Source organism: Silurus aristotelis, assembly GCF_946808225.1.
Source record: "Silurus aristotelis genome assembly, chromosome: 22".
In the NCBI taxonomy this organism is placed as follows: Eukaryota; Metazoa; Chordata; class Actinopteri; order Siluriformes; family Siluridae; genus Silurus; species Silurus aristotelis.
In genome coordinates this window covers 7,297,129-7,320,768 of record NC_139595.1, presented here as the reverse complement: position 1 = coordinate 7,320,768, position 23,640 = coordinate 7,297,129, and the positions used below count along the sequence as shown (strand labels likewise).

The 23,640-nt window shown below is 40.7% G+C and overlaps 3 protein-coding genes across 3 annotated transcripts in view; 1 reads left to right on the top strand and 2 right to left on the bottom strand.

Moving 5' to 3' along the window:
• Nucleotides 1–4,168, top strand: part of LOC310717090 (uncharacterized protein) — a 29,150-nt gene extending 24,982 nt beyond the window's left edge. The window contains exons 23-28 of the mRNA XM_083524767.1: nucleotides 107–260; nucleotides 712–934; nucleotides 1,054–1,169; nucleotides 2,509–2,678; nucleotides 3,397–3,449; nucleotides 3,634–4,168. Of these exons, the coding sequence (XP_083380893.1) occupies nucleotides 107–260; nucleotides 712–934; nucleotides 1,054–1,169; nucleotides 2,509–2,678; nucleotides 3,397–3,449; nucleotides 3,634–4,019 (1,102 nt within the window). The 3' untranslated portion in view covers nucleotides 4,020–4,168. The remainder of the gene's footprint in view (nucleotides 1–106; nucleotides 261–711; nucleotides 935–1,053; nucleotides 1,170–2,508; nucleotides 2,679–3,396; nucleotides 3,450–3,633) is intronic.
• A 6,246-nt stretch (nucleotides 4,169–10,414) lies between these two features.
• Nucleotides 10,415–14,175, bottom strand: LOC310717089 (uncharacterized protein). The gene is made up of 6 exons (XM_083524766.1): nucleotides 13,731–14,175; nucleotides 12,663–12,714; nucleotides 12,469–12,542; nucleotides 12,205–12,297; nucleotides 10,685–12,106; nucleotides 10,415–10,591 (listed from the first exon to the last, which is right to left on the bottom strand). Exons 1-6 carry the CDS (start codon nucleotides 13,755–13,757, stop codon nucleotides 10,493–10,495), a joined length of 1,767 nt encoding a protein of 588 aa, XP_083380892.1. The 5' UTR covers nucleotides 13,758–14,175; the 3' UTR covers nucleotides 10,415–10,492.
• Nucleotides 14,176–20,327: 6,152 nt separating this feature from the next.
• LOC310717670 (uncharacterized protein) lies at nucleotides 20,328–22,652 on the bottom strand. The gene is made up of 8 exons (XM_083526060.1): nucleotides 22,593–22,652; nucleotides 22,298–22,355; nucleotides 22,103–22,176; nucleotides 21,839–21,931; nucleotides 21,366–21,740; nucleotides 21,083–21,178; nucleotides 20,708–20,942; nucleotides 20,328–20,454 (listed from the first exon to the last, which is right to left on the bottom strand). The coding sequence occupies exons 1-7, from the start codon at nucleotides 22,593–22,595 to the stop codon at nucleotides 20,709–20,711; spliced, it is 933 nt and encodes a 310-aa protein (XP_083382186.1). The 5' UTR covers nucleotides 22,596–22,652; the 3' UTR covers nucleotides 20,328–20,454; nucleotide 20,708.
• Between the last annotated feature and the right edge of the window lie 988 nt (nucleotides 22,653–23,640).

Sequence of the window (23,640 nt, the reverse complement as noted above, 5' to 3'; positions counted from 1 at the left end):
AGAAATTCAACACAAAATAAGTAAATACATTTACTGAATAAAATGATAAATACATTTTGTTTTATTCAACTCCAATCATAATACACTGGCTTGATTTCACACACAGGGACATGTTGCAGTACTCTGCAGTGTGCACCTACAGGATAGATGACATCCAGAAATTGTTCTCTGAAGGCAAATTTAAAACTTCGTTCATTAACGATGACTTTTCAAAATATGTGACGTACAACGGAGAGGTGCCTGATCCCCGTCCCGGAGCTGTGAGTACAACATTAATCATTGATCATTTTCACATGTTTACTACGGTAATAAAAAAGCACTTTAACTACATCTCGTTAATCTACTACAGCTGACTGATATTTTAAGTGCTGAGAAGGTGTTGATTATTTTTTTGTTACAGTGCAGCTTGGCCAATAGTCTCAGTTACTAGAGTTGCTGCATTCATGATGTTGTGATATTGCCTTAGTAATAATTTACACAGGGATTTGTATAGAATATGGCATTTGTATTGTTATTGTTCATGTCCAAATATTTCCTAAAAACTTGCGTTTGTACTGCCTTTCTTCGTACAAAATGTGTTTACTATTTTGTATATTGCTATGCTGAGTTAACTATGCAGATCCTCTTAGCTATCTCTCTCTCTCTCTCTCTCTCTCTCTCTCTCTCTCTCTCTCTCTCTCTCTCTCTCTCTCGCTCTCTCTTTCTATCTAGTGTATTAACAACGATGCAAGGCAGAAAGGGTTTTTCAAGTCCTCTGATCTGCCTGATAACACCCTTATGTTTATCAAAAACAATAATCTAATGGATCAGGCAGTGAAGCCAGCTTCTGAGCAGCCCCTACTGTTGAAGAAAGGAGCTGCGTTTACAAGTATAGTTGTGGCCAACACTACTGCTTTGGATGGGACCAGCTATCAGGTCATTTTTATTGGCACAGGTAATAATTTCATCTGCAGTTTACATCATTTATCAATATTTATAAATTGCATGGGCTACAATAGTCTAAGCAAAACTCCAGTCATAAACATCCACAAATCAAATGTGTTTTTGTAACAGCAAGCGGTTCAGTGCTGAAAGCAGTCAACTATGATGGGGAGATAGTCATAATAGAGGAGGTGCAGCTCTTTAACAATAATGAGCCAGTAAAGATACTGCGCCACTCCACCACCATGGTAAACCTCAAAACACTTTTACATTTGATGTTCTCCTTCCTGAAGCTGCAGCAAATGTGTATAGGTTATAAGTGCTTTTTCACTTTTCCAGGAACTGATGCTTTGCCAACCTGAGAATGGTTGAGTAACATATACTGTATATATGTGAGCACCTTTGACTCATCCTGCTTTAATCCCGTAACAAACATCTTCATCAGTTATTCATCTCAAATGACACTTAACTATTTTATTTCTGTATCATGAACCATCAGGTTTTCACATCATTCTTTCTCTCAGACTTCCCTTTAAAAACAAACTTGCATTTTTATGCTAACCATTTCTTGATAGCAACAGTGAGTGATCAGCAAACCATATTAGAAGCATACCTGCTCAACACAGGACAAAATATATCTGGTTATCTGCAAGCATGGAATGGAAAGATTGTAGAACTGTGGTAAAACCTGCTACGTTGTATAGTTTAGAGACAGTGGCATTAGATGGAGCTGCCAGGCAGAAGGCGAAGAGGAAGTCCAAGGAGTAGGTTTATGCATGTGGGGAGAGAAGACATGCAGATGGTTTGAAAGAGGCAGATGTACAGTAGTGGACAGAGTGATATGGAGACAGATGGTGAACCCTGAAGGGAGCAGCTAAAAGAAAAACATGACGAAGAGTTTTACTCATTTAGAATTTATTTCAATCCAGTTTGCATAATCTTAATTTAGCTAAGGTCTAAAATAAAGATCTTTTTGAGATGTTATAAGTTAGGCCATAACACTATGTTATGGAATATGTGGAACTGCACTTTTTGTATATGTACATGTACCTCATTTATTTGTATCTCCTCTGTATTAGCTGCTTGTCATCAAAAGAAAACTAAACCAAAATCTATACAAAATGTATCTATTAAGAGAACTTTCATAATATTAGTACAAAACCAGTCAGAGACAGCCGTGAACTGCGCATCTGTTGTCTTTAGTGTAAGACTCTAATAGACTTTTTATTGCTCAATATTTTCCTCATGAACATCAAACTGATTAAGTGATTTAGTGCATTGAATATATAGTGCACTAATCTGATTTAGTGCAATTCATGAGTGGCTCTTATAATTTTGCTAAACAATATAGAAATGTAGTTGTCTTACTAATAATCTAACATGCACATGTTTGTATCATTAATCACATTAGTATAATGTAAACTAACTGCATATCATCAATTAATGGCATTCTTATTTTGTTTTATACCAATGCTCATCTGATTCACATTATGATTGATTTTATTCTACTTACATCAGCTTGAGATTCATTTTGATTCTGTTCTTGATTCAACCTCATTTTCATAACTGGTGCATATATTTTTTCAGGGTCTGCTGTATGCTGGTTCAGAGGAGGCTGCGGCACAGATGCCGTTTTGTGCGTGTAGCAAGTACTCTTTCTGTACTGACTGTGTGCTGGCCAGAGACCCCTACTGTGGCTGGGACCTTGTCTCTAAAAGCTGCATTGCTATAAACAGCATTCATGCTGATGAAAGCAGGTACTGAGCATACATTATTCATATAATGTGATGTAGTGTTGTGGGGAATAAGACATGATGTGGTGATATGCTGTAAAAAAAAACAAAATTAAAACATGACTGGGAACAATGAAGTGGTTTGAAATGGTAACCTGAATTTTGCATTTCATGACATCATGGCTGTGTTGTGTTCACAGTAGTATAAGAGCTACAGCTATTCAACCAACTAAACATTCTCTGCAAAATAAACATCCGACAGATGAAAATTGCATAAACACAGAACACATTACAATGTTTATTTTTGCTAATTATTGAAATGCCTTTTGCAAAATAATATTCATAACATTAACTTATAGAGAAGAAATATATCTATAAATATATAATCTTAAAACATTGCTTTAGTACAGATTACAGCATGGATTGCACTGGACACAAAAGCATGTGTAAAAAAAATTGCATGCTTCCTTGAACAATAACATTAAAAACCAGAAACAGGAAGTGACATCAGCGACCTCAGCATTTCAATACATCATTATGTCTGAAATTTCGACCAGTGAAGTGAGAAACACTGATTATCTCTTCATCATTGAACCTTTTAGTGGGTGGGATATATTATGTAGTAGGTGAACATTTTGTCCTCAATGTTGATGTGTTAGAAGCAGAAAAAATGGGCATGCATAAGGAAACAAGTGTGTTTGACAAGGGCCATATTGTAATGCTATTCTCTTTTCTCGTACAGTGATGTGGTTCAAAGTCTAAAAGATGGAAATGCTACACGTTGTCCTGCAGTTGGTATGTTAACAGATGAAATTTCAGATCCTATAGGAAAGCTAGTATGGTTTAAGTCTATTGTGACTTTGTAATTAAAACTCTCAGTAAAAGAAAATGATACTCTCAAGGAGTAAACAAATTAATACATATGTGAAAGAAAAAAAAATGAAGATGACTCGATAAAGTTGTTTTCTTTTTGTTACAGAGAGCACCAAGATCATTAAGATCTTCTACCCGGGTCAAATGGTCAGTCTGCCATGCCAGCTGGGATCAAACCTGGCCCGAGTGCAGTGGCGTGTAAATGATCATCCAATTGAAAATGACAAAAAGTACAACTTCCAACATGGCAGCTTGCTCATCCTCAATGTCTCAGGCACTGACAGCAGTAACTACACCTGCATCTCTGTAGAGTCCTCCAACGGTCAAGACTATGTCATCCAAACTACTACGTATAAGTTGAGGCTGGAAAAGATAAAGGAAAAGATGAATAGTCTCTTTGACCTGGTCGTAATCCTCACACTAATATTGCTGGCCCTTGTTATGTGGAACCTCTACAAAGAGAATTTTGCTGTCCCTAAATTCTTCGCTTGAGCTCAAGATAGGCTGGAGAATGTCCATGTGTACTTTTTTTAGATGCAGTTCCCCCTCCGCCTTAACAGAGGGATCCATCACCAGAGATTGAACACTTTCAGAGCAACATTCTCTTTCAGCCCTCAGAGATTCTGGATCCAGCCAAGCCTCCCATCGAACCATGCATGGCCCACAAACGGATCGTCTGTGTGCTCGCTGGCATCACCTGAAAAACAAACTTCAATTACAGTTTTAAAAGTATATAGTTAAAGTGCCTCAGTAAAAACTTTAAGCAACATTTGGAAAATAATCATAAAGAAAAGAGGAGACACACTTGTAACATTTAAGTCTAAGAATTGGAATTTCATGTGCAAAACTAACGAAGCACATCTGCTGTACTGGTTCATAGAAATGAGGTGTCTGTGACATGACATGCATCTGACTAGTACATTGTTGAGTAAACAGAGCAGATGTTTCATGTACACTTGGATGCAAGTTGTAAGCATTAGAGTTCTTCCTCTAAAAGAGGCTCAAGTCTCAATTATTTTGCGGCCACGACTCACACTCGACGCTCCAAAAACATAACAGGCATGCAAAAACCCGGAGGTTAACAAGATCACAATGTGCCTCCCAATATTGAGTCTTACAGCACTTAATCATTATTACTCCACTTAACATGAGGGAATAATTGAGAGCAGCTCATCCTTAAACAGTTACTGGGCACTCATATGAGGATCTGCTGAGGATAGCTTTGAATAAGATATTCTTGGCGAAGAGAAGGAGAATGAAGTAGAGAACATATTTTGGTATTAGGAAACATCAGTGGCCAATATTTGTTTAAATGTTGGTGCCCCTGGTGCTGTGCATGTTACCTTGAATGCTTTCAGAGTTTGTTTTAGAGTACTTAAATATTTACTCATTTAGATTACTGAATAACAATAGACAATATTATATCATATAACAACATTATATCATAATGTGTGTTTGTGTTTCTTTGGACATTTAAAATAAAGACCAAAACATTTATCAATTCTGAGCATGCCTCAGCATGCGGGTTCTTTTTTTTATAATATTTTTTAAGTGTTACATACAAAAAAAATATACAATGTTCTTCATAATTTTTACAACCATTTTAACCCCCCACTACAAACACACAAAAAAACAACAACAAAAAACCCACAAAATCTCTTCAGTTCAAACAATGAGGAAATATCTAACAACATTGTTAGCCTATTGTGCCTTTTCATTTCTCTATTAATTTTAGTTTGGGGAGAGTTACACCTTTTTCAAAATATGAGATCATTGGAGCCCATACTAAATAAAAACGTTCGGTGGATCTTTAATTGGAGAATATTTAATTTTCTCCAATTTCAAAAACAGAATGCCAGAATGAAACTAGGGGTGGTTCTTGCATATAGGGCTAGCTATGGAGAAGTCTGTGAAACCAAAACATTGTCTGAAATGAAACCTAATATTAAGGGTAATTGCTACGACTGGGAATTGTATATATAATGAAATACAAAGGGGCAATTTGGATAAAGCTATTGCAGGGAGGGATAAATAAGTACAAGAATTCGCTTCAGAAATAAATACTGACATCTTTGGGGTTCTGAAGCTAATAAAGTACTTTTTTTGCAGCTCAAAAATAATACCTGAAATTAGGAAGTGCTAATCCACCTTGAGCTTTTTGTTTTTGGAGAAAATTCTTCCGATATTTTTCCATCCGATATAAATGATTAGATCAGATTGTCTAAATTCTGAAAATAAAGGATTTAGGTAGAAAGATTGTGATACATTGAAACAAATGCAAGAGCCTTGGTGAAATTTTCATTTTTACACAATTAATTAAGGCCCATATTGTTTATGGGGAAGCAAACACTATAAAAAAAAATCAGAACCTGAGAATGTTCCAAATTGATTTTTTATATTAAAAATGTTATATATTAACAACAACATAGTATGACCTTTAGTTAAAAATAAAGAAAGAAAGAATAGGTTGTGCAGCTCACAGAGTCTCCCATTGGCTCCTGTGTCTCCAATTGGCTCCTGTTTCTCCAATTGGCTCCTGTTTCTCCCGCCTTCTGATTCTGAAGAATCGGTCTTCACTCACTTTTACTGATGCACCTGACCTGACCTGGATAACCTGACATCTCTGTCACGGTAAGAAATTTTCGTTTTGTTTTAAATTAATCACATCTTGCTTTTATTTAATGTATACTTTTGAAAGATTTGGGGTAAATAAAGTTGCAGGCACGATATAACGAAGGTAAGTGTGGAGATTGAACTGGTTTACCTCAGATAAACACCTATGGAAAACTGAAAATTGTCTACTGAAATGTGGAAATAACGACTTTTCCAACCATTTTCACCCGTGTTTTCTCCATATAGTGTCCTCATGATAACAGCACAGTGAAACAGTAAAAGCACTGTGGACTTATCTTTCTCTTTGTCTACCTTTTATAACGTGTATATGCAATATACAGAGAAAAGCTCTGAGGAGATACTTAACATTATTTTATTGTGATTTAGGTGAAATAGGTAGAGGTGATAAAAAAACATTAATATTTATATAATTTCTAAACATTAAAAAAAATATGATGATTACGTTAAAGATAACGTAATTTTGCGCCGTTCATGCTTTATACATACAAATAATGGGTTGTCCCTGGTTGAACCAGTAGCATGCGCTACTGTATTTTTTTTTTTTTGCTTTACAGGAAGCCTGAAGCAGAACCGTTTGCTGAAAACTGTCAGTAAGAAAGAGCTGGAGACAGCGCTTGGTAAATGGTTCACAAATGCAAGTGACAGAGAAGGCCCAACGGGACCATGATCGGAGGGCAGTACAGTCGGAAGTGTAAGTCATATAACCTATAGCTAGGGCTGCACAATTAATAATATTTTATCCCGATCACTGTTTTGCCTCTGTTTAATTAAGGGAATACTCCACCCTGAAATGAAAAAATATCTTTGATCAGGAATCATGATCAGGATGGTAAAATAAACAAAAAACTCACCTTTCAGATCATCAACACAACCACTGATGAATAGACACTGAACAAGCAGTCCCGGGTTCATCATTTGTTGGGGTCCCCATTAAACATTTATTTTGTGGTCTGTGCTATATGCAGTGCAAATAAATTGGTTGTGTTGTCAGGATTTGCAGGACGTTTCTGTATTTAGTTGCGTTGTGAGGATTTGCAGCATGTGTTGTTTAACTGATGAAGATGTTTTCTTAATTTGCTGGTGTTTTTTTCTATTTGCATATGTAAATGTATGCACCTTTCTAATTTTGTTTTGATGCATATTGCACATTTTTTGTTAATCCAATAAATCTCATTTCACTACTGAAATATTACCTTCAGTTATTCGATAGATCAAAATGAAATTGCTGAACCAAACACCCAAATATTTATAAATGAAAAACATTGGCATTGTCAGGGGTTCCTAAACTTTTGCATACAACTGTATATTTAACAACATAATGTATATTTAACTAGATTCAGTTGTTAAAGTTACTTCAGAAATAACTTGACTACCAGCTTATTATTTGTATTTGTATATTGCTTTCTTTATTTTATCTATCTATTTGAATATAAAGATGCCTCCTTGTGTGTGCAAAAAGACAGGTATAAAGATTTTTTTTACCTTATTAAACCACATTTAATGAAAACAACATCGACACAACAGCGTTCCTCAAGAACCAAGGTGCTACATGAAACAACACAAATTACCAAGATGATCCAAAACACAAAACTAAATAGGACACTACATAAAGTACATTTAGTGCAAAAAAAAAAAACACCCCAATGAGACAATAAAGAAGGTAACAGTGAAGCATTAACGAGTTCAATACATTTGTGAGTGCAAATAAACTGTCCATATTATAAACAGTTCTGTACATGTAAACATTGTTAATTTGGCAGTAGTTCAATGTGCAAAACGTTTTAACCAATTGTTCAGTTGTGTGTGTGTGTGTGTGTGTGTGTGTGTGTGTGTGTGTGTGTGTGTGTGTGTGTGTGTGTGTGTGTGTGTGTGTGTGCGTGCGTGCGTGCTTCAGTCGAGTTCCTTTGTATTACGAAGGCAAATAGCTTGTAAGAAGAAACTATTGCACAGTTTACGTAATTATATTACTTTTCTGGAGTAACGAGTAAAGTTAGCTTTTTACTTTATAAATGTATACATTAATATTTGAGTTACTTTTTTTAAAAAGTAATGCGAGTTACTTTTCAGTTAATATATTTTAAAACGAACATAGAACAAATAGAATTGTTCTATTCTACAATCCATGTTTCAGGAATAAAACAAGTACTCCAAAACAAACTATTGAAAGAAAATATGTATTGAACTTAGCTGACAAACATGTCAAGACCCTATATCAATCATACAATGAGATCAAATAAACATTTAGTGTCACTTCTTTTAAGCTTCCTGGCTGGTTTGTTTAAAAGCTACTACTTTTAAACAAACCAGCCAGGAAGCTAACATATATCTCAATATATAAAGCTACATAAAACTGCCAAAACGTAAAATTAGTGCAATAATGAAAGAGTACCCCATAAAGTAAAGATAGTTCCTATCAGCACACTGTAACGTTTCCCCTGTCATCCACTCTCATTCACATGACTACATTACCCATCATCCTTTGCAACCGTCATCCACCATGTTCGTTTCCCGTCTTCACCTGTCTGTTCACCCGGACTCTATTTATACTCACAACTGTCTTCACTCATTGTCTGTTATCGTCTTTACTACGTTGTATGTATGTGTGATTTACCTGCTCCTTATTATTAAAATTACATCTTTAATGTTACTATTCGTGTCCTCGTCTCTCCGTGTACATACTGTGACACATACTTGATATTATGTAGAATTAGCAGAGTTAAACATGCTGTTAAAATCTCATTTCAACATTATCTTTATTTTTATTGGAAGGGTTTTGATAACACACTTGTTAAAACAAAAGACGTTATAAAAAAGTCAGAAAAAAGTGACCGTTTTTCCAAGCAGCTATTTTTCCTTATAATCCTTTAAAACTTGCTAATTATTCAACAAAAGCAACAGGTAGAGCTACTAAACATTGTGCAACACAATTCGGATATCATATGCCAACTTACACTGCGAGGACTGAAGCGGTTTTTGCCGCTTTGAGCTCATCGCAGCCGAATATTGGATCGCGCGCGAGACCGCGGATGCGACTCCAGCTACAATACTGTTGCGCGTTGGACGACTTTACTTTTTATAAAAAGTGCGTTCATGTCCCCTGCGTCCCCCGCTAATCTACGCCCCTGGTAGGAACATATTCCAAGTCGGCAAAAGTTTTCTTTAGTTTTGTCTCCATCTCCATATATGCCTTGTCCAAAAAGTTTGTAAAGGTTTTGCGATCGTGCACCACGCCCCCCGGATTTTTCCCTGTCACGGAGATTTTGCTGGTGATAGGAAATGTGGGCGCCTCCACAGTGGACAGCGGCTGCATCTCCTCAACAATAAAAACAGCAACCAATTTTTTAAATATAGTTGAACTTATTATTTTTTGCCTGGTGGCGAACGTGAACTGAAATCAAGCCTTTGTTGTTAAGCTTGAGGCTTTTTTCAATTTGAAGTGGTATTTTTTGCAGTTGACAAGAGTTTTTCACCAACACATAATCTACACTTTACCATTATTCCTATCTCCTTTTCCTCAACTATTTAAAAATAATGAGAATACTTCCATCGCAGTAATATAATTTCCGCTTCTGACTAGCTTCTGTTCCCGCGGCTCGCACATATGATTTACGGAATTGCATGAAGTTTTACGAGATGACAGCAAAAGGTATGTTCTCCCTCCACATCACCGTGTGCATCCCACACCCTTATCCTTATATGCACGAACGACATAGTTAGATTTTTGACGGCGAAGGCAGATTGCAAAGCAGTGTACAGAAGTGCGACTGGAAAGTGTTCAGCTTTGTGGTCAAAAGTTAGTCGATCATCTTATTCTCTAAAAAGTTATTAAACATTTTACATTTTTAAAACATGTCTTTTGCCCTAATATAAATTATTTCTTAATGGCAATTATCTATATTACACTGTTTTAATGCATAACTGCATTAAACACTAGTACAAGAACTTCTCACCTGTTACATCTGTAAGGCCTGAAAGAGATCAAGCCTTAACCAGGTAAGAACGCAAAAGTAACGTAACGCATTAATTTCCATAAAAAGTAACTAAGTAACGCAATTAGTAAAATTTTTGGGGAGTAACTCAATATTGTAATGCATTACTTTTTAAAGTAACTTTTCCCAACACTGCTGGTGGCTTTGTGGATGCAGTCGGTGGTGAATGTCCATGGAGGGAAGAGAGACTCTAATGAATTAGAATTTAAATTAAAATTTTCACCATAACTGCTGCTGCTGTGTAAGTCATTTACACCATTTATATATTCTGTTATAAAAAACAAGAGCTTTGTTCAGCATTTTCACATCAACATTTTACATTAAGTTTATTTATTAATAGATTCATTGATTAACTTCTTTGTTCCTTTGTGTTTCTGTGTGTGGTTTATTTGTGTGTTTTTTCATTGGCTTCCTGGCAGGTGCGAGCAACGGAGGGATGACCTGAATGAGAAAAAAAGAGCTGTGTTACTATATTATATTTTTATACAATATTAATTAGTATGAAGTGTTTTTGGTCTGATTTCCAGACTTTACCTTGGACAGCTTTTGTTTTTCTTGCTGCTTGTGAACTTCAGCTTTCTCAGTCTTTGTTTTCTCCTCCCTGATCTTCTTAACGTTTATTGTCTGCTTTTTACCCTTTAAAATTTCTGCCCATGTTGTTTTTTTTGGAGCAAGTTGTTCGTTCTGCTTCACGACTTGCTCACTCTGCTTCTCCTTCTTTTTCTCTTCCTCCTGAGGTTTAGTCTTCCACACAAACTGGGGTTCGGGCTCACACACAACCTGAGGTTCAGGCTCACACACGGGCGGAGGTTCAGGCTCCCACATGAACCGAAGTTCAGGCTCACACATAACCAGAGGTTCAGGCTTCCACACAAACAGAGGTTCAGGCACCCACACGGGCTGAGGATCAGGCTTCCACACAAACTGAGGTTCAGGCTCACACATGGGCTGTGGTTCAGGCTTCCACACGGGCTGAGGTCCAGGCTCACACACAGGCTGAGGTTCAGGCTCACACACAAATTGAGGTTCAGGCTCAGACAAAGGCTGAGGTTCAGGCTCACACACAAACTGAGGTTTAGGCTCAGACACAGGCTGAGGTTCAGGTTTCCACACGGGCTGAGGTTCAGGCTTCCACATGGGCTGGGGTTCAGGTTTAGACATGGGCTGAGGTTCAGGCTCCCACACAAACTGAGGTTCAGGCTCACACATAACCTGAGGTTCAGGCTCACACACGGGCCGAGGTTCAGGCTCCCACACAAACTGAAGTTCAGGCTCACACATAACCTGAGGTTCAGGCTCACACATAACCTGAGGTTCAGGCTCACACATGAACCGAAGTTCAGGCTCACACATGAACCGAAGTTCAGGCTCACACATAACCAGAGGTTCAGGCTTCCACACAAACAGAGGTTTAGGCTCCCACACGGGCTGAGGATCAGGCTTCCACACAAACTGAGGTTCAGGCTCACACACGGGCTGAGGTTCAGGCTTCCACACGGGCTGAGGTTCAGGCTCACACACAGGCTGAGGTTCAGGCTCACACACAAACTGAGGTTTAGGCTCAGACAAGGGTTCAGGCTCCCACCCAAACTGAGGTTCAGGCTCACACATAACTTGAGGTTCAGGTTCACACACGGGCCGAGGTTCAGGCTCCCACACAAACTGAAGTTCAGGCTCACACATAACCTGAGGTTCCGGCTCCCACATGAACCGAAGTTCAGGCTCCCACACGGGCTGAGGATCAGGCTTCCACACAAACTGAGGTTCAGGCTTCCACACAAACTGAGGTTCAGGCTCACACATAAACTGAGGTTCAGGCTCACACATAAACTGAGGTTCAGGCACCCACACGGGCTGAGGATCAAACATCCACACAAACTGATGGTTAGGCTCACACACGAAATGAGGTTCAGGCTCAGACATCATGCTTTCATCCTGAACACCTTTATCTGTAGACTGAGAAAGAAAAGAGGAAGTTAACTAATTGTGTAACTGAATTACATTTGACCTCTTGAATTCTATTTTATAACTGATCCAATGAGCACTAATCGTACAGGAAGTGCTGTCACAGAGGACGCAGGTCTCCCTCCCCGAAGCTCATCTAGGGTGATATCTCGGTCTTCATCATTAGGGTCCTGAATTCTAATCTATAGGGAATACAAGTTAAAGACTGGAGTTAAAATAAGAAGCTTCAAGAGATATAGAGGCAGTTGAGAAGAACCATTTAATGAATAAAGAAGGTCTAGGACATTAACGAAGAGGATATTCAATTGAGTACATTAAACAATGTTTCAGTAGTGCTTTTGTTGGTTACTTACTGGTTTTCTCTGCCTTTTGACCAGACATGGCAGGTTGTGCTGAAGAGGCTGAGGAGTGAAATAAAACCCTCCATCTGAAACAAAAAAAACAACCAAGATTAGCCCATTCTGGTTACATCTCATGGCCTGTTCCAAATCAACTTCTCGCTGTACCACTGTGCAGAATAATATGGAGAAAATAAAATGCCACTTACTGTTCATGTTATCATTAGCATGGGAAAAGGTCTCATGTATGGCTGCTCGATTCTGCACACAGAAGAGAGTCATAGTATGGTTAAAAAAAATAATAATTGTTTGGAAGAACGCAGTAGACGTTTTACAAATATCAAAATCACTAAAAAAAAATTAAATACTGATATACAATCACTGATATATTAACATGAGATTATGATTATTAACATGGATTATGCATGAGGTGGATTTGGGGTTGGTTTGTACCAGGTCTAAAGGAATCATTTGCCTGTAGAAAGAAAAAGAGTTGTGTGCTTGTTTGTTTGTTTTTTTTTAACAAGAATAAAGTACATGAAGAAATGCATGAGGTGGAATTGGATTGGTCAGTAACAGGCATGAATGAAAGATTTATTTTTTTATGCTTAAACAAGGAAAAAACAGTTAGTAGGTATTTTTTTTTAGAATGAACAAAGTACATGAAGAAATGAAGAGAAAAAATATTGAGGACTACCACTGAAATAATCCCATTTCTCTAAATAAACAGGCGTGGGCATGTTAGTTCCGCTACTCTATCTTCTACTCGTCTGTTGAATCATCAATGCTTTACTCGTCCTATTGAACATTAGAACTGAAGAGAATCTGCTTCCAACTTACCATTTTAAAATTCTTAATTTCTTTCCTTAACTGCTGCTGATCGCTTATACTTTGTGTACAGTATGATGTGAGGACAACAAGTGTGCTGCCTTTTATAGGGGTTCAAATGTGATGTCACAGTAGATCCGCACCGCCAATGTTGTGAAGATGTCACAGGCACTATTAATCACGTGACCCATTCTACAGGACATGTTTTGCGCTTAAGTTTCATAACCACATCCACGCTGCCTCCCGGTACTTCTTATATTCGGAGCTTATCCCTTCTTGATCGGTCAGGCTCAGACTCCAGGATCCGAAGTTTTAGCACTTTAATAACGCCTGTCCTGTCGGACGTTTTCATCAAAACGAAATTAGACAGGTGCATAAATTTGGGCACCCTTGTCATTTTGTTGATTTAAATACCTGTAACTACTTAGCACTGATAGATTGAAACACACAATTGGTTTGGTGAGCTCATTAAGCATTGAACCTCATAGACAGGTGCATCCCATCATGAGAAAAGGTGGCCAATTGCAAGTTGTTGTTCTCTTTGACTCATCTGAAGTGTGGCAACATGGGGGTCTCAAAACAACTCTCAAATGACCTGAAAACAAAGATTGTTCAACGTTATGATTTAGGAGAAAGCTACAAAAAGTGATCACAGAGATATAAGCTGTCAGTGTCCACTGTGAGGAACATAGTGAGGAAATGGAAGACCACAGGCACAGTTCTTGTTAAGGCCAGAAGTGGCTGGCCACATAAAATATTAGAGAGGCAAAGGCAAACAGTCCACAGACCACCTCCAAAGACCTACAGCATCAACTTGCTGCAGATAGGTGTCACTGTGCATTAGACGACTAACGATTATTTTTTCTGTGGACTAATCTAGCGATAATTTTTTCGATTAGTCTACAACTCTAACAATTATTTTAATTTTTTACTTAATCTAGTGTTCTTTTTTTGATTAGCTAATTAATCCTTTGGATAACTTTACAAAAAATGATAAGTACAACTTCTAATATAATATTTCTACTTTTATTACATTTTTTCCAAAACATACTTTTTTCATATGTTTGAAGTTTTTAAAATAAAAACAAAAATAAAGTGCCAAAAAAAAAATTTAAACAATACTTTAGCATCAGGGACGAATAATGCCATTCTCACGAAATCCTGTCTACATAGAAAGAGGTCTCATATCTTTTACAATCATGTTGAGTATGCTTTCGGTAAGTGTAACGGCCATTTGGGGCGTGCAAACAGTGACATCCTTTTTATGAAAGAAAAAGCCTCTTACTGAGAAAAAACAAACACAATAATTAACATTAGGAACCAATTTAAACATGAAATCTATGAATGCTAACAATTTATAAACTGTACTTTATTTCAAAGAGGGTAGTAAATCTGCATATTTTTTAATGAACTGAATATGATTAATTACAATGTTTAATATAGATTACTTTGATTACAATATTAATTGTATTTCAGAAAGTGTAGTGAATTTGTCATTTTATTATAAAATACAGAAAGAATTTTAAACTCTTTTTAAATAATGAGATAATTTGTTATTAATCACGTACTTATGATTGTTTTATTGAATCGGCTTGTGCCAAAAAGAAAACAAAAATGCACTAGTAGCCTATTTATCTATATGTTCACGTACACTACTAGATTACAGCGAACTGTTAATGTAAATCTAGTAGTTAATTTTAATTCTGTGTGCATAAACAACTTCCAACAACCAGTAAATGTAAATTAGAAGTTAAAGTTTGCTTTATTATTTCTTCTGAGGTGCTCGTACATCGAAGTTGTGCTGCCGTGGAACGCCATTTCGGTTTTGCCAAAGAAACAAAGGACCATTTTATTTGGCCTCTGTTTAAAGTATTCCCATACTTTTGATAATCGTGGTCTAGCTTTTTGTTATAGACTGGAACTTTCTCCATTCCCAGGAGCAGAAGCCGCCATTACACAAGATTAATGTAAACAGTGTGACGCGTCGACGCGCGAGGGTGTGTGTGTGTCAGTTGAGTTCCTTTGTATTAAGAAGTCAAATAGCTTGTAAGAAGAATCTATTGCACAGTTTGCCATGCTTTGGTAGGTCTTTTAATATGCTGGTGGCCAGTGTTGGGGGAAACGCGTTACAAGTAACGTGCACGTGAGTTACATGTAACGTGCGTTACGTAATAATATTACTTTTCTGGAGTAACGAGTAAAGTAGCGCTTTACTTTATAAATTTACACATTAATATCTGAGTTACTTTAAAAAAAAATAATAATGCGAGTTACTTTTCAGTTAAATTATTCCATCCATCCATCCATCCATCTTCTCCCGCTTATCCGATGCCGGGTCGCGGGGGCAGCAGTCTAAGCAAAGATGCCCAGACTTCCCTCTCCCTAGACACTTCTTCCAGCTCTTCCGGGGGGACACCAAGGCGTTCCCAGGCCAGCCGGGAGACATAGTCTCTCCAGCGTGTCCTAGGTCTTCCCCGGGGTCTCCTCCCAGTGGGACGCGCCCGGAACACCTTCCCAGGAAGGCGTCCAGGAGGCATCCGGAACAGATGCCCGAGCCACCTCAGCTGACCCCTCTCGATGTGGAGGAGCAGCGGATCTACTCCGAGCTCCTCCCGAGTGACTAAGCTTCTCACCCTATCTCTAAGGGATCGCCCAGCCACCCTGCGGAGGAAGCCGCCTGTATCCGGGATCTTGTCCTTTCGGTCATGACCCAGAGCTCATGACCATAGGTGAGAGTAGGAACGTAGATTGACCGGTAAATCGAAAGTTTCGCCTTGCGGCTCAGCTCCTTCTTCACCACGACAGACCGGTACATCGACCGCATTACTGCAGAAGCTGCACCGATCCGTCTGTCAATCTCCCGTTCCACCCTTCCCTCACTCGTGAACAAAACCCCAAGATACTTAAACTCCTCCACTTGCGGCAGGAACTCCCCACCAACCTGAAGTGGGCAAGCCACCCTTTTCCGACTGAGGACCATGGCCTCGGATTTGGAGGTGCTGATTCTCATCCCAGCCGCTTCACACTCGGCTGCAAACCGTCCCAGTGCATGCTGAAGGTCCTGGTCTGATGAAGCCAACACGACAACATCATCTGCAAAGAGCAAAGACGAAATCGTGTCGTCACCAAACCGGACACCCTCCGACCCCTGGCTGCGCCTAGAAATTCTGTCCATAAAAATTATGAACAGAACCGGTGACAAAGGGCAGCCCTGCCGGAGTCCAACATGCACCGGGAACAAGTCTGACTTACTGCCGGCAATGCGAACCAAGCTCCTGCTTCGGTCATACAGGGACCGGACAGCCCTTAGTAAAGGGCCCCCGACCCCATAATCCCGGAGCACCCTCCACAGGCCGCCACGAGGGACACAGTCGAATGCCTTTTCCAAATCCACAAAGCACATGTGGACTGGTTGGGCAAACTCCCATGAACCCTCCAGCACCCTGTAGAGGGTATAGAGCTGGTCCAGTGTTCCACGGCCTGGACGAAAACCACATTGTTCCTCCTGAATCCGAGGTTCTACTATCGGCCGTATTCTCCTCTCCAGTACCCTGGCATAGACTTTCCCAGGTAGGCTGAGAAGTGTGATCCCCCTATAGTTGGAACACACCCTCCGGTCCCCCTTCTTAAAAAGAGGGACCACCACCCCGGTCTGCCATTCCAGAGGCACTGTCCCCGACCGCCACGCGATGCTGCAGAGGCGTGTCAGCCAAGACAGCCCCACAACATCCAGAGACTTGAGGTACTCAGGGCGGATCTCATCCACCCCCGGTGCCCTGCCACCGAGGAGTTTCTTTACTACCTCGGTGACTTCAGCTTGGGTGATGGACGAGTCCGCCTCTGAGCCCTCAGCCTCTGCTTCCTCAATGGAAGATGTGACGGCGGGATTGAGGAGATCCTCGAAGTATTCCTTCCACCGTCCAACGACATCCCCAGTTGAGGTCAACAGCTCCCCACCTCTACTGTAAACAGCATTGGTGGGGCACTGCTTTCCCCTCCTGAGGCGCCAGACGGTTTGCCAGAATATCTTCGAGGCCAGCCGATAGTCCTTCTCCATGGCCTCACCGAGCTCCTCCCAGGCCCGAGTTTTTGCCTCGATAACCACCCGGGCTGCAGTTCGCTTGGCCTGCCGGTACCCGTCAGCTGCCTCAGGAGTCCCACAAGCCAACCAGGCCAGGTAGGACTCCTTCTTCAGCTTGACGGCATCCCTTACTTCCGGTTTCCACCACCGGGTTCGGGGATTGCCGCCTCGACAGGCACCGGAGACCTTACTGCCACAGCTCCGAGCGGCCGCTTCGACAATGGAGGTGGAGAACATGGTCCACTCGGACTCAATATCTCCGGCCTCCCTCGGGATCTGGTCAAAGCTCCGCCGGAGGTGGGAGTTGAAGATCTCTCTGACAGGAGGCTCGGCCAAACGTTCCCAGCAGACCCTCACAGTACGCTTGGGTCTGCCGAGTCTGTCCAGCTTCCTCCCCCGCCATCGGATCCAACTCACCACCAGGTGGTGATCAGTTGACAGCTCCGCCCCTCTCTTTACCCGAGTGTCCAAGACATACGGCCGCAGGTCAGATGAAACGACCACAAAGTCGATCATCGACCTGCGGCCTAGGGTGTCCTGGTGCCACGTGTACTGATGGACACCCTTATGCTTGAACATGGTGTTCGTTATGGACAAACTGTAACTAGCACAGAAGTCCAATAACTGAACACCGCTCGGGTTCAGATCAGGGGGGCCGTTCCTCCCAATCACGCCCCTCCAGGTGTCACTGTCGCTGCCCACGTGTGCATTGAAGTCTCCTAGTAGAACGACGGAGTCCCCAGTCGGAGCACTGTCCAGCACCCCTCCCAGAGACCCCAAGAAGGCCGGGTACTCTATACTGCCGTTTGGCCCGTAGGCACACACGACAGTGAGAGACCTATCCCCGACCCGTAGGCGCAGGGAAACGACCCTCTCGTTCACCGGGGTAAACTCCAACACATGGCGGCTGAGCTGGGGGGCTATAAGCAAACCCACACCAGCCCGACGCCTTTCACCATGGGCAGCTCCAGAGTTGTAAAGAGTCCATCCTCTCTCGAGGAGTGTGGTTCCAGAGCCCAGGCCGTGCGTAGAGGTGATCCCGACTATCTCTAGTCGGAACCTCTCAACCTCACGCACAATCTCAGGCTCCTTCCCCGCCAGCGAGGTGACATTCCACGTCCCTAGAGCTAGCTTCCGTGTCCAGGGATCGGGTTGTCGAGGCCTCCACCTTCGACTGCTGCCCGATCCTCTTAGCACCGGCCCCTTACGGTCCCTCCTGCAGGTGGTGAGCCCACTGGAAGGCGGCCCCACATCGCTCCTTCGGGCTGAGCCCGGCCGGACCCTGTGGGGGAAGGCCCGGCCACCAGGCGCTCGCATACGAGCCCCAACCCCGGGCCTGGCTCCAGGGTGGGGCCCCGGCTGCACCATACCGGGCGACGTCACGGTCCCTGATGTAGTATCTCTCATAAGGGGTTTTGAACCGCTCTTAGTCTGACCCGTCGCCCAGGACCTGTTTGCCTTGGGAGACCCTACCAGGGGCATATAGCCCCGGACAACATAGCTCCTAGGGTCATTCGAGTACTCAAACCCCTCCACCACGTTAAGGTGGCAGTTCAAGGAGAGGCAGTTAAATTATTTTGCATTTAAAAAATAAAATACTGAATTAAATGAATGTAGTCACGTAGAATCGCGCACTCATATGTGCGAGCCGCAAGAACAGAAGCTGGTCAGAAGCGGAGATGGCAGGTCAGAGGATTACATTACTCCGATGGAAGAGCATTACATTACTGCGATTGGTGAAAAGCTCTTGTCAACTGCAAAAAATACCAATTCAATTAGAAAAAACATCTGAATACAAATCACAGAACTACTGATTCGGAAGAGCGAGAGCTGAATGAAACCTGCACCCCGCCTCAAGCTAAACAACAAAGGCTTGATTTCAGTTCACATTCGCCACCAGGTAAAACTATTAGTTCAACTGAACTCAAAATATTGGTTGTGCTTTTATTGTTGAGGAGATGCAGCCGCTGTCCACTGTGGAGGCGCCCACATTTCCTATCATCAGCAAAATCTCCGTGACAGGAAAAAGGCCGGGGTGCGTGCCACACGATCGCAAAACCTTTACAAACTTTTTGGACAAGGCATATATGGAAATGGAGACAGAACTAAAGAAAACTTTTGCCGGCTTGGAATATGTTCCTACCACTGCAGATCTATGGACTGCTCAGAATAAAAATTGTTTGGGTATTACTGTACACTGGATCGATCCTGTTACTCTGCATCGCCAAAAATCTGCAATCGCCTGCAGACGTTTTCGTGGGAGACACACGTACGATGCCATCACAGCGGAGATAGAGCAGATTCACAGCTCATTTGCTCTTTGTGGTAAGATAACTGCCACGGTCACTGACGATTTGTAAAAGCGTTCAGAATGTTTCAAGCTGATGATGAAGCAGAGAATGATGTAGACAAGGACGAGGTCATACTTACAGAATTGAATGTTTTACGAGATGACAGCGAAAGGTATGTTCTCCCTCCACATCACCGGTGTTGCATCCCACACCCTTAACCTTATGTGCACGAACGACATAGTTAGATTTTTGACGGCGAAGGCAGATTGCAAAGCAGTGTACAGAAGTGCGACTGGAAAGTGTTCAGCTTTGTGGTCAAAAGTTAGTCGATCATCTTATTCTCTAAAAAGTTATTAAACATTTAAAATTTTTAAAACATGTCTTTTGCCCTAATATAAATTATTTCTTAATGGCAATTATCTATATTACACTGTTTTAATGCATAACTGCATTAAACACTAGTACAAGAACTTCTCACCTGTTACATCTGTAAGACCTGAAAGAGATCAAGCCTTAACCAGGTAAGAACGCAAAAGTAACGTAACGCATTACTTTCCATAAAAAGTAACTAAGTAACGCAATTAGTTAAATTTTTCACCATAACTGCTGCTGAATATATTATTTATATATTCTGTTATAAAAAACAAGAGCTTTGTTCAGCATTTTCACATCAAAATTTTACATTAAGTTTATTTATTAATAGATTCATTGATTAACTTCTTTGTTCCTTTGTGTTTCTGTGTGTGGTTTATTTGTGTGTTTTTTCATATTCCTGGCAGGTGCGAGCAACGGAGGGATGACCTGAATGAGAAAAAAAGAGCTGTGTTACTCTATTATATTTTTATATAATGATAATAATAACAACAACAACAGCAATAATAACAATAATAATAATATGGTGTATAATAATATCATTACACTATTCTAACTTATTTTTAAGAATTAAAAATGTGAATAAGAAACTACCACCACATGTGCTGTGTTTAATAGGAAGCTCTCTGGGCAGAGGGAAACTTCTATTCTGTAGGACATTACAAGGACGGCAATGACTTACTCTATGCGCAGACACGAGGACTCTGCCAGGGTTTGGTTGGTCGGCTACTCTCTGTGTTTTGTTTTCCCTGAGTGCTGTAAGGCTTATGATTCTCTGTGAATTTAGATAGAGACACATTCAATGCCCTACGTCCCAACATCTTCCCGTTCATTTCTTTAATGGCTGTCAATGCTTCGGCTTGTGAGGAAAAGATGACGTAGCCAAATCCCCTGGAGCGGCCGTCCTCCATCATCACCTGTAGAAGACAGTAAGAAGATACAAAAAGCAAAGAATGAGCATTAAATGCTGACTAAAAATAAACCAGACAGTTACTATTACACAGGTGAACACAGGTGATTATAAAAAAGGAAGGGAATGGAGGGATCAGTAGCTGACCTTGCTGTGGATGATGGTTCCGAATGAGTGGAACTCGTTGTACAAACGCTTGTTGTCCACGCTGTAGTCGAGGTTCCAGACATAAAGCTCCACTTTCTACAAAACAGAAGGCAAAGTCAATATTCATCAAAAAGATGTAAGATGTAAGATGTGAGACAAAACACATCTGTGTATAAAAAGACACAAAGCAGCATTGAAACATTTTGAGTAAAACATCTACAGATACACTACCATGTCATGGACCCACATCCTCTCAGCCCTGTGATCTGCAGACAGACTTTACCTTAGTGTTCTTGCTGAGGGAAGATTTCTGTGTGTTTGCAGACAGCTGTTGTTTGTCTTGTTTCTTTTGCTCATGAGTCCTCTCCGTCTGCTTATTACCCATCACAATTTCTGCCCATGTAGCTCTTTTAGGAGGTTCAGGCTTCCACATGGCCTGAGGTTCAGGCTCACACACGGGCTGAGGTTCAGGCTCCCAAATAAACCGAAGTTCAGGTTTAAACATAACCTGAGGTTGAGGCTTCCACACAAACAGAGGTTCAGGCACCCACACGGGCTGAGGATCAGGCTTCCACACAAACTGAGGGTTAGACTCACACACGAACCGAGGTTCAGGCTCAGACATCATGCTTTCATCCTGAACACCTTTATCTGTAGACTGAGAGAGAAAAGAGGACGTTAACTAATTGTGTAACTGAATTACATTTGACCTCTTGAATTCTATTTTATAACTGAGCCAATGAGCACTAATCGTACAGGAAGTGCTGTCACAGAGGACGCAGGTCTCCTTTCCCGAAGCTCATCTAGGGTGATATCTCGGTCTTCATCATTAGGGTCCTGAATTCTAATCTATAGGGAATACAAGTTAAAGACTGGAGTTAAAATAAGAAGCTTCAAGAGATATAGAGGCAGTTGAGAAGAACCATTTAATGAATAAAGAAGGTCTAGGACATTAACGAAGAGGATATTCAATTGAGTACATTAAACAATGTTTCAGTAGTGCTTTTGTTGATTACTTACTGGTTTTCTCTGCCTTTTGACCAGACATGGCAGGTTGTGCTGAAGAGGCTGAGGAGTGAAAAAAAACCCTCCATCTGAAACAAAAAAAAACAACAAAGATTAGCCCATTCTGGTTACATCTCATGGCCTGTTCCAAATCAACTTCTCGCTGTACCACTGTGCAGAATAATATGGAGAAAATAAAATGGCACTTACTGTTCATGTTACCATTGGCATGGGAAAAGGTCTCATGTATGGCTGCTCGATTTTTTTGCTGCTTAAACAAGGAAAAAACAGTTAGTGGGTATTCTTTTTTTAGAATGAACAAAGTACATGAAGAAATGAAGAGAAAAAATATTGAGGACTACCACTGAAATAATCCCATTTCTCTAAATAAACAGGCGTGGGCATGTTAGTTCCGCTACTCTATCTTCTACTCGTCTGTTGAATCATCAATGCTTTACTCGTCCTATTGAACATTAGAACTGAAGAGGATCTGCTTCTAACTTACCATTTTAAAATTCTTAATTTCTTTCCTTAACTGCTGCTGATCGCTTATACTTTGTGTACAGTATGAACTGCTGCTGATCGCTTATACTTTGTGTACAGTATGATGTGAGGACGACAAGTGTGCTGCCTTTTATAGGGGTTCAAATGTGATGTCACAGTAGATCCGCGCCGCCAATGTTGTGATGACGTCACAGGCACATTTAATCACGTGACCCATTCTACTGGACATGTGCGCTTAAGTTTCATAACCACATCCACGCTGCCTCCCGGTACTCCTTATATTCGGAGCTTATCCCTTCTTGATCGGTCAGGCTTAGACTCCAGCTGGATCAAAAGTTTTAGCACTTTAATTAGCGCATGTCCCGTCGGTTGGATTTGTTCCTCGGCTTCCTAAGTTCTCTGATTTGTGCCCGTTTTAATCTTCCATGATAATACAATGTGTTTCCTTATTCCATATGTGTCGATTAAAATGCACGTTTCTTCCCGCGACTTGCCGCTTTTCGTCCCCCGAAATCCCGTTGAATCCTGTAGGCACTTTTTTTCAGAATTTAAATACATGTGTTGTGCGTCGCAGGTTATCCACCAGATGGCGCATGGAACAACATACTCTATCTACAGGCCATACCAGACTACTGCAATGTATTCAGGAGATCATGTGTACAGAAGCTACACAGCTATTAATGTATAAGCTAGGCCATAACACTATGCTATAGAATATGTGGAACTGCACTTTTTTTTACATGTCCATGTACCTTATTCATTTGTATCTCATGAGACATGATGTGGTGATATGCTGTAAAATAAATAAATAAATAAATACCTTACTGGGAACAATGAAGTGGTGTGAAATGGTAACCTGAATTTTGCTTTACTTGACAATATGACTGTGTTGACTTCAGGGTAGTGTAAGAGCTACAGCTATCCAACCAACTAAAGTCTCTCTGCAAAATGATGATGGATGCAAAATGGTTTCTTGACTTTTACTGTGGCTCTTACAACATCCTACAGATAGAGTGAAAATTGCATAAACACGGAACAAAAAAACATCA

Bases quoted from the DNA above. Each gene is read 5' to 3' on its own strand.
- LOC310717089 (XM_083524766.1), bottom strand. From the start codon at position 13,757: ATGCTTAATGAGCTCACCAAACCAATT. The intron at 12,543-12,662 runs GTAAGTGGCATT...TTTTTGTTTCAG, and splicing joins TGCTAATGATAACATGAACA to ATGGAGGGTTTTATTTCACT. The intron at 10,592-10,684 runs GTAAAGTCTGGA...TTTCTCATTCAG, and splicing joins AAAAACAAAAGCTGTCCAAG to GTCATCCCTCCGTTGCTCGC.
- LOC310717670 (XM_083526060.1), bottom strand. The intron at 21,741-21,838 runs GTACGATTAGTG...TTTCTCTCTCAG, and splicing joins CCTCTGTGACAGCACTTCCT to TCTACAGATAAAGGTGTTCA. The intron at 20,943-21,082 runs GTCAGCTACTGA...TGTCTTCTACAG, and splicing joins GAACCATCATCCACAGCAAG to GTGATGATGGAGGACGGCCG.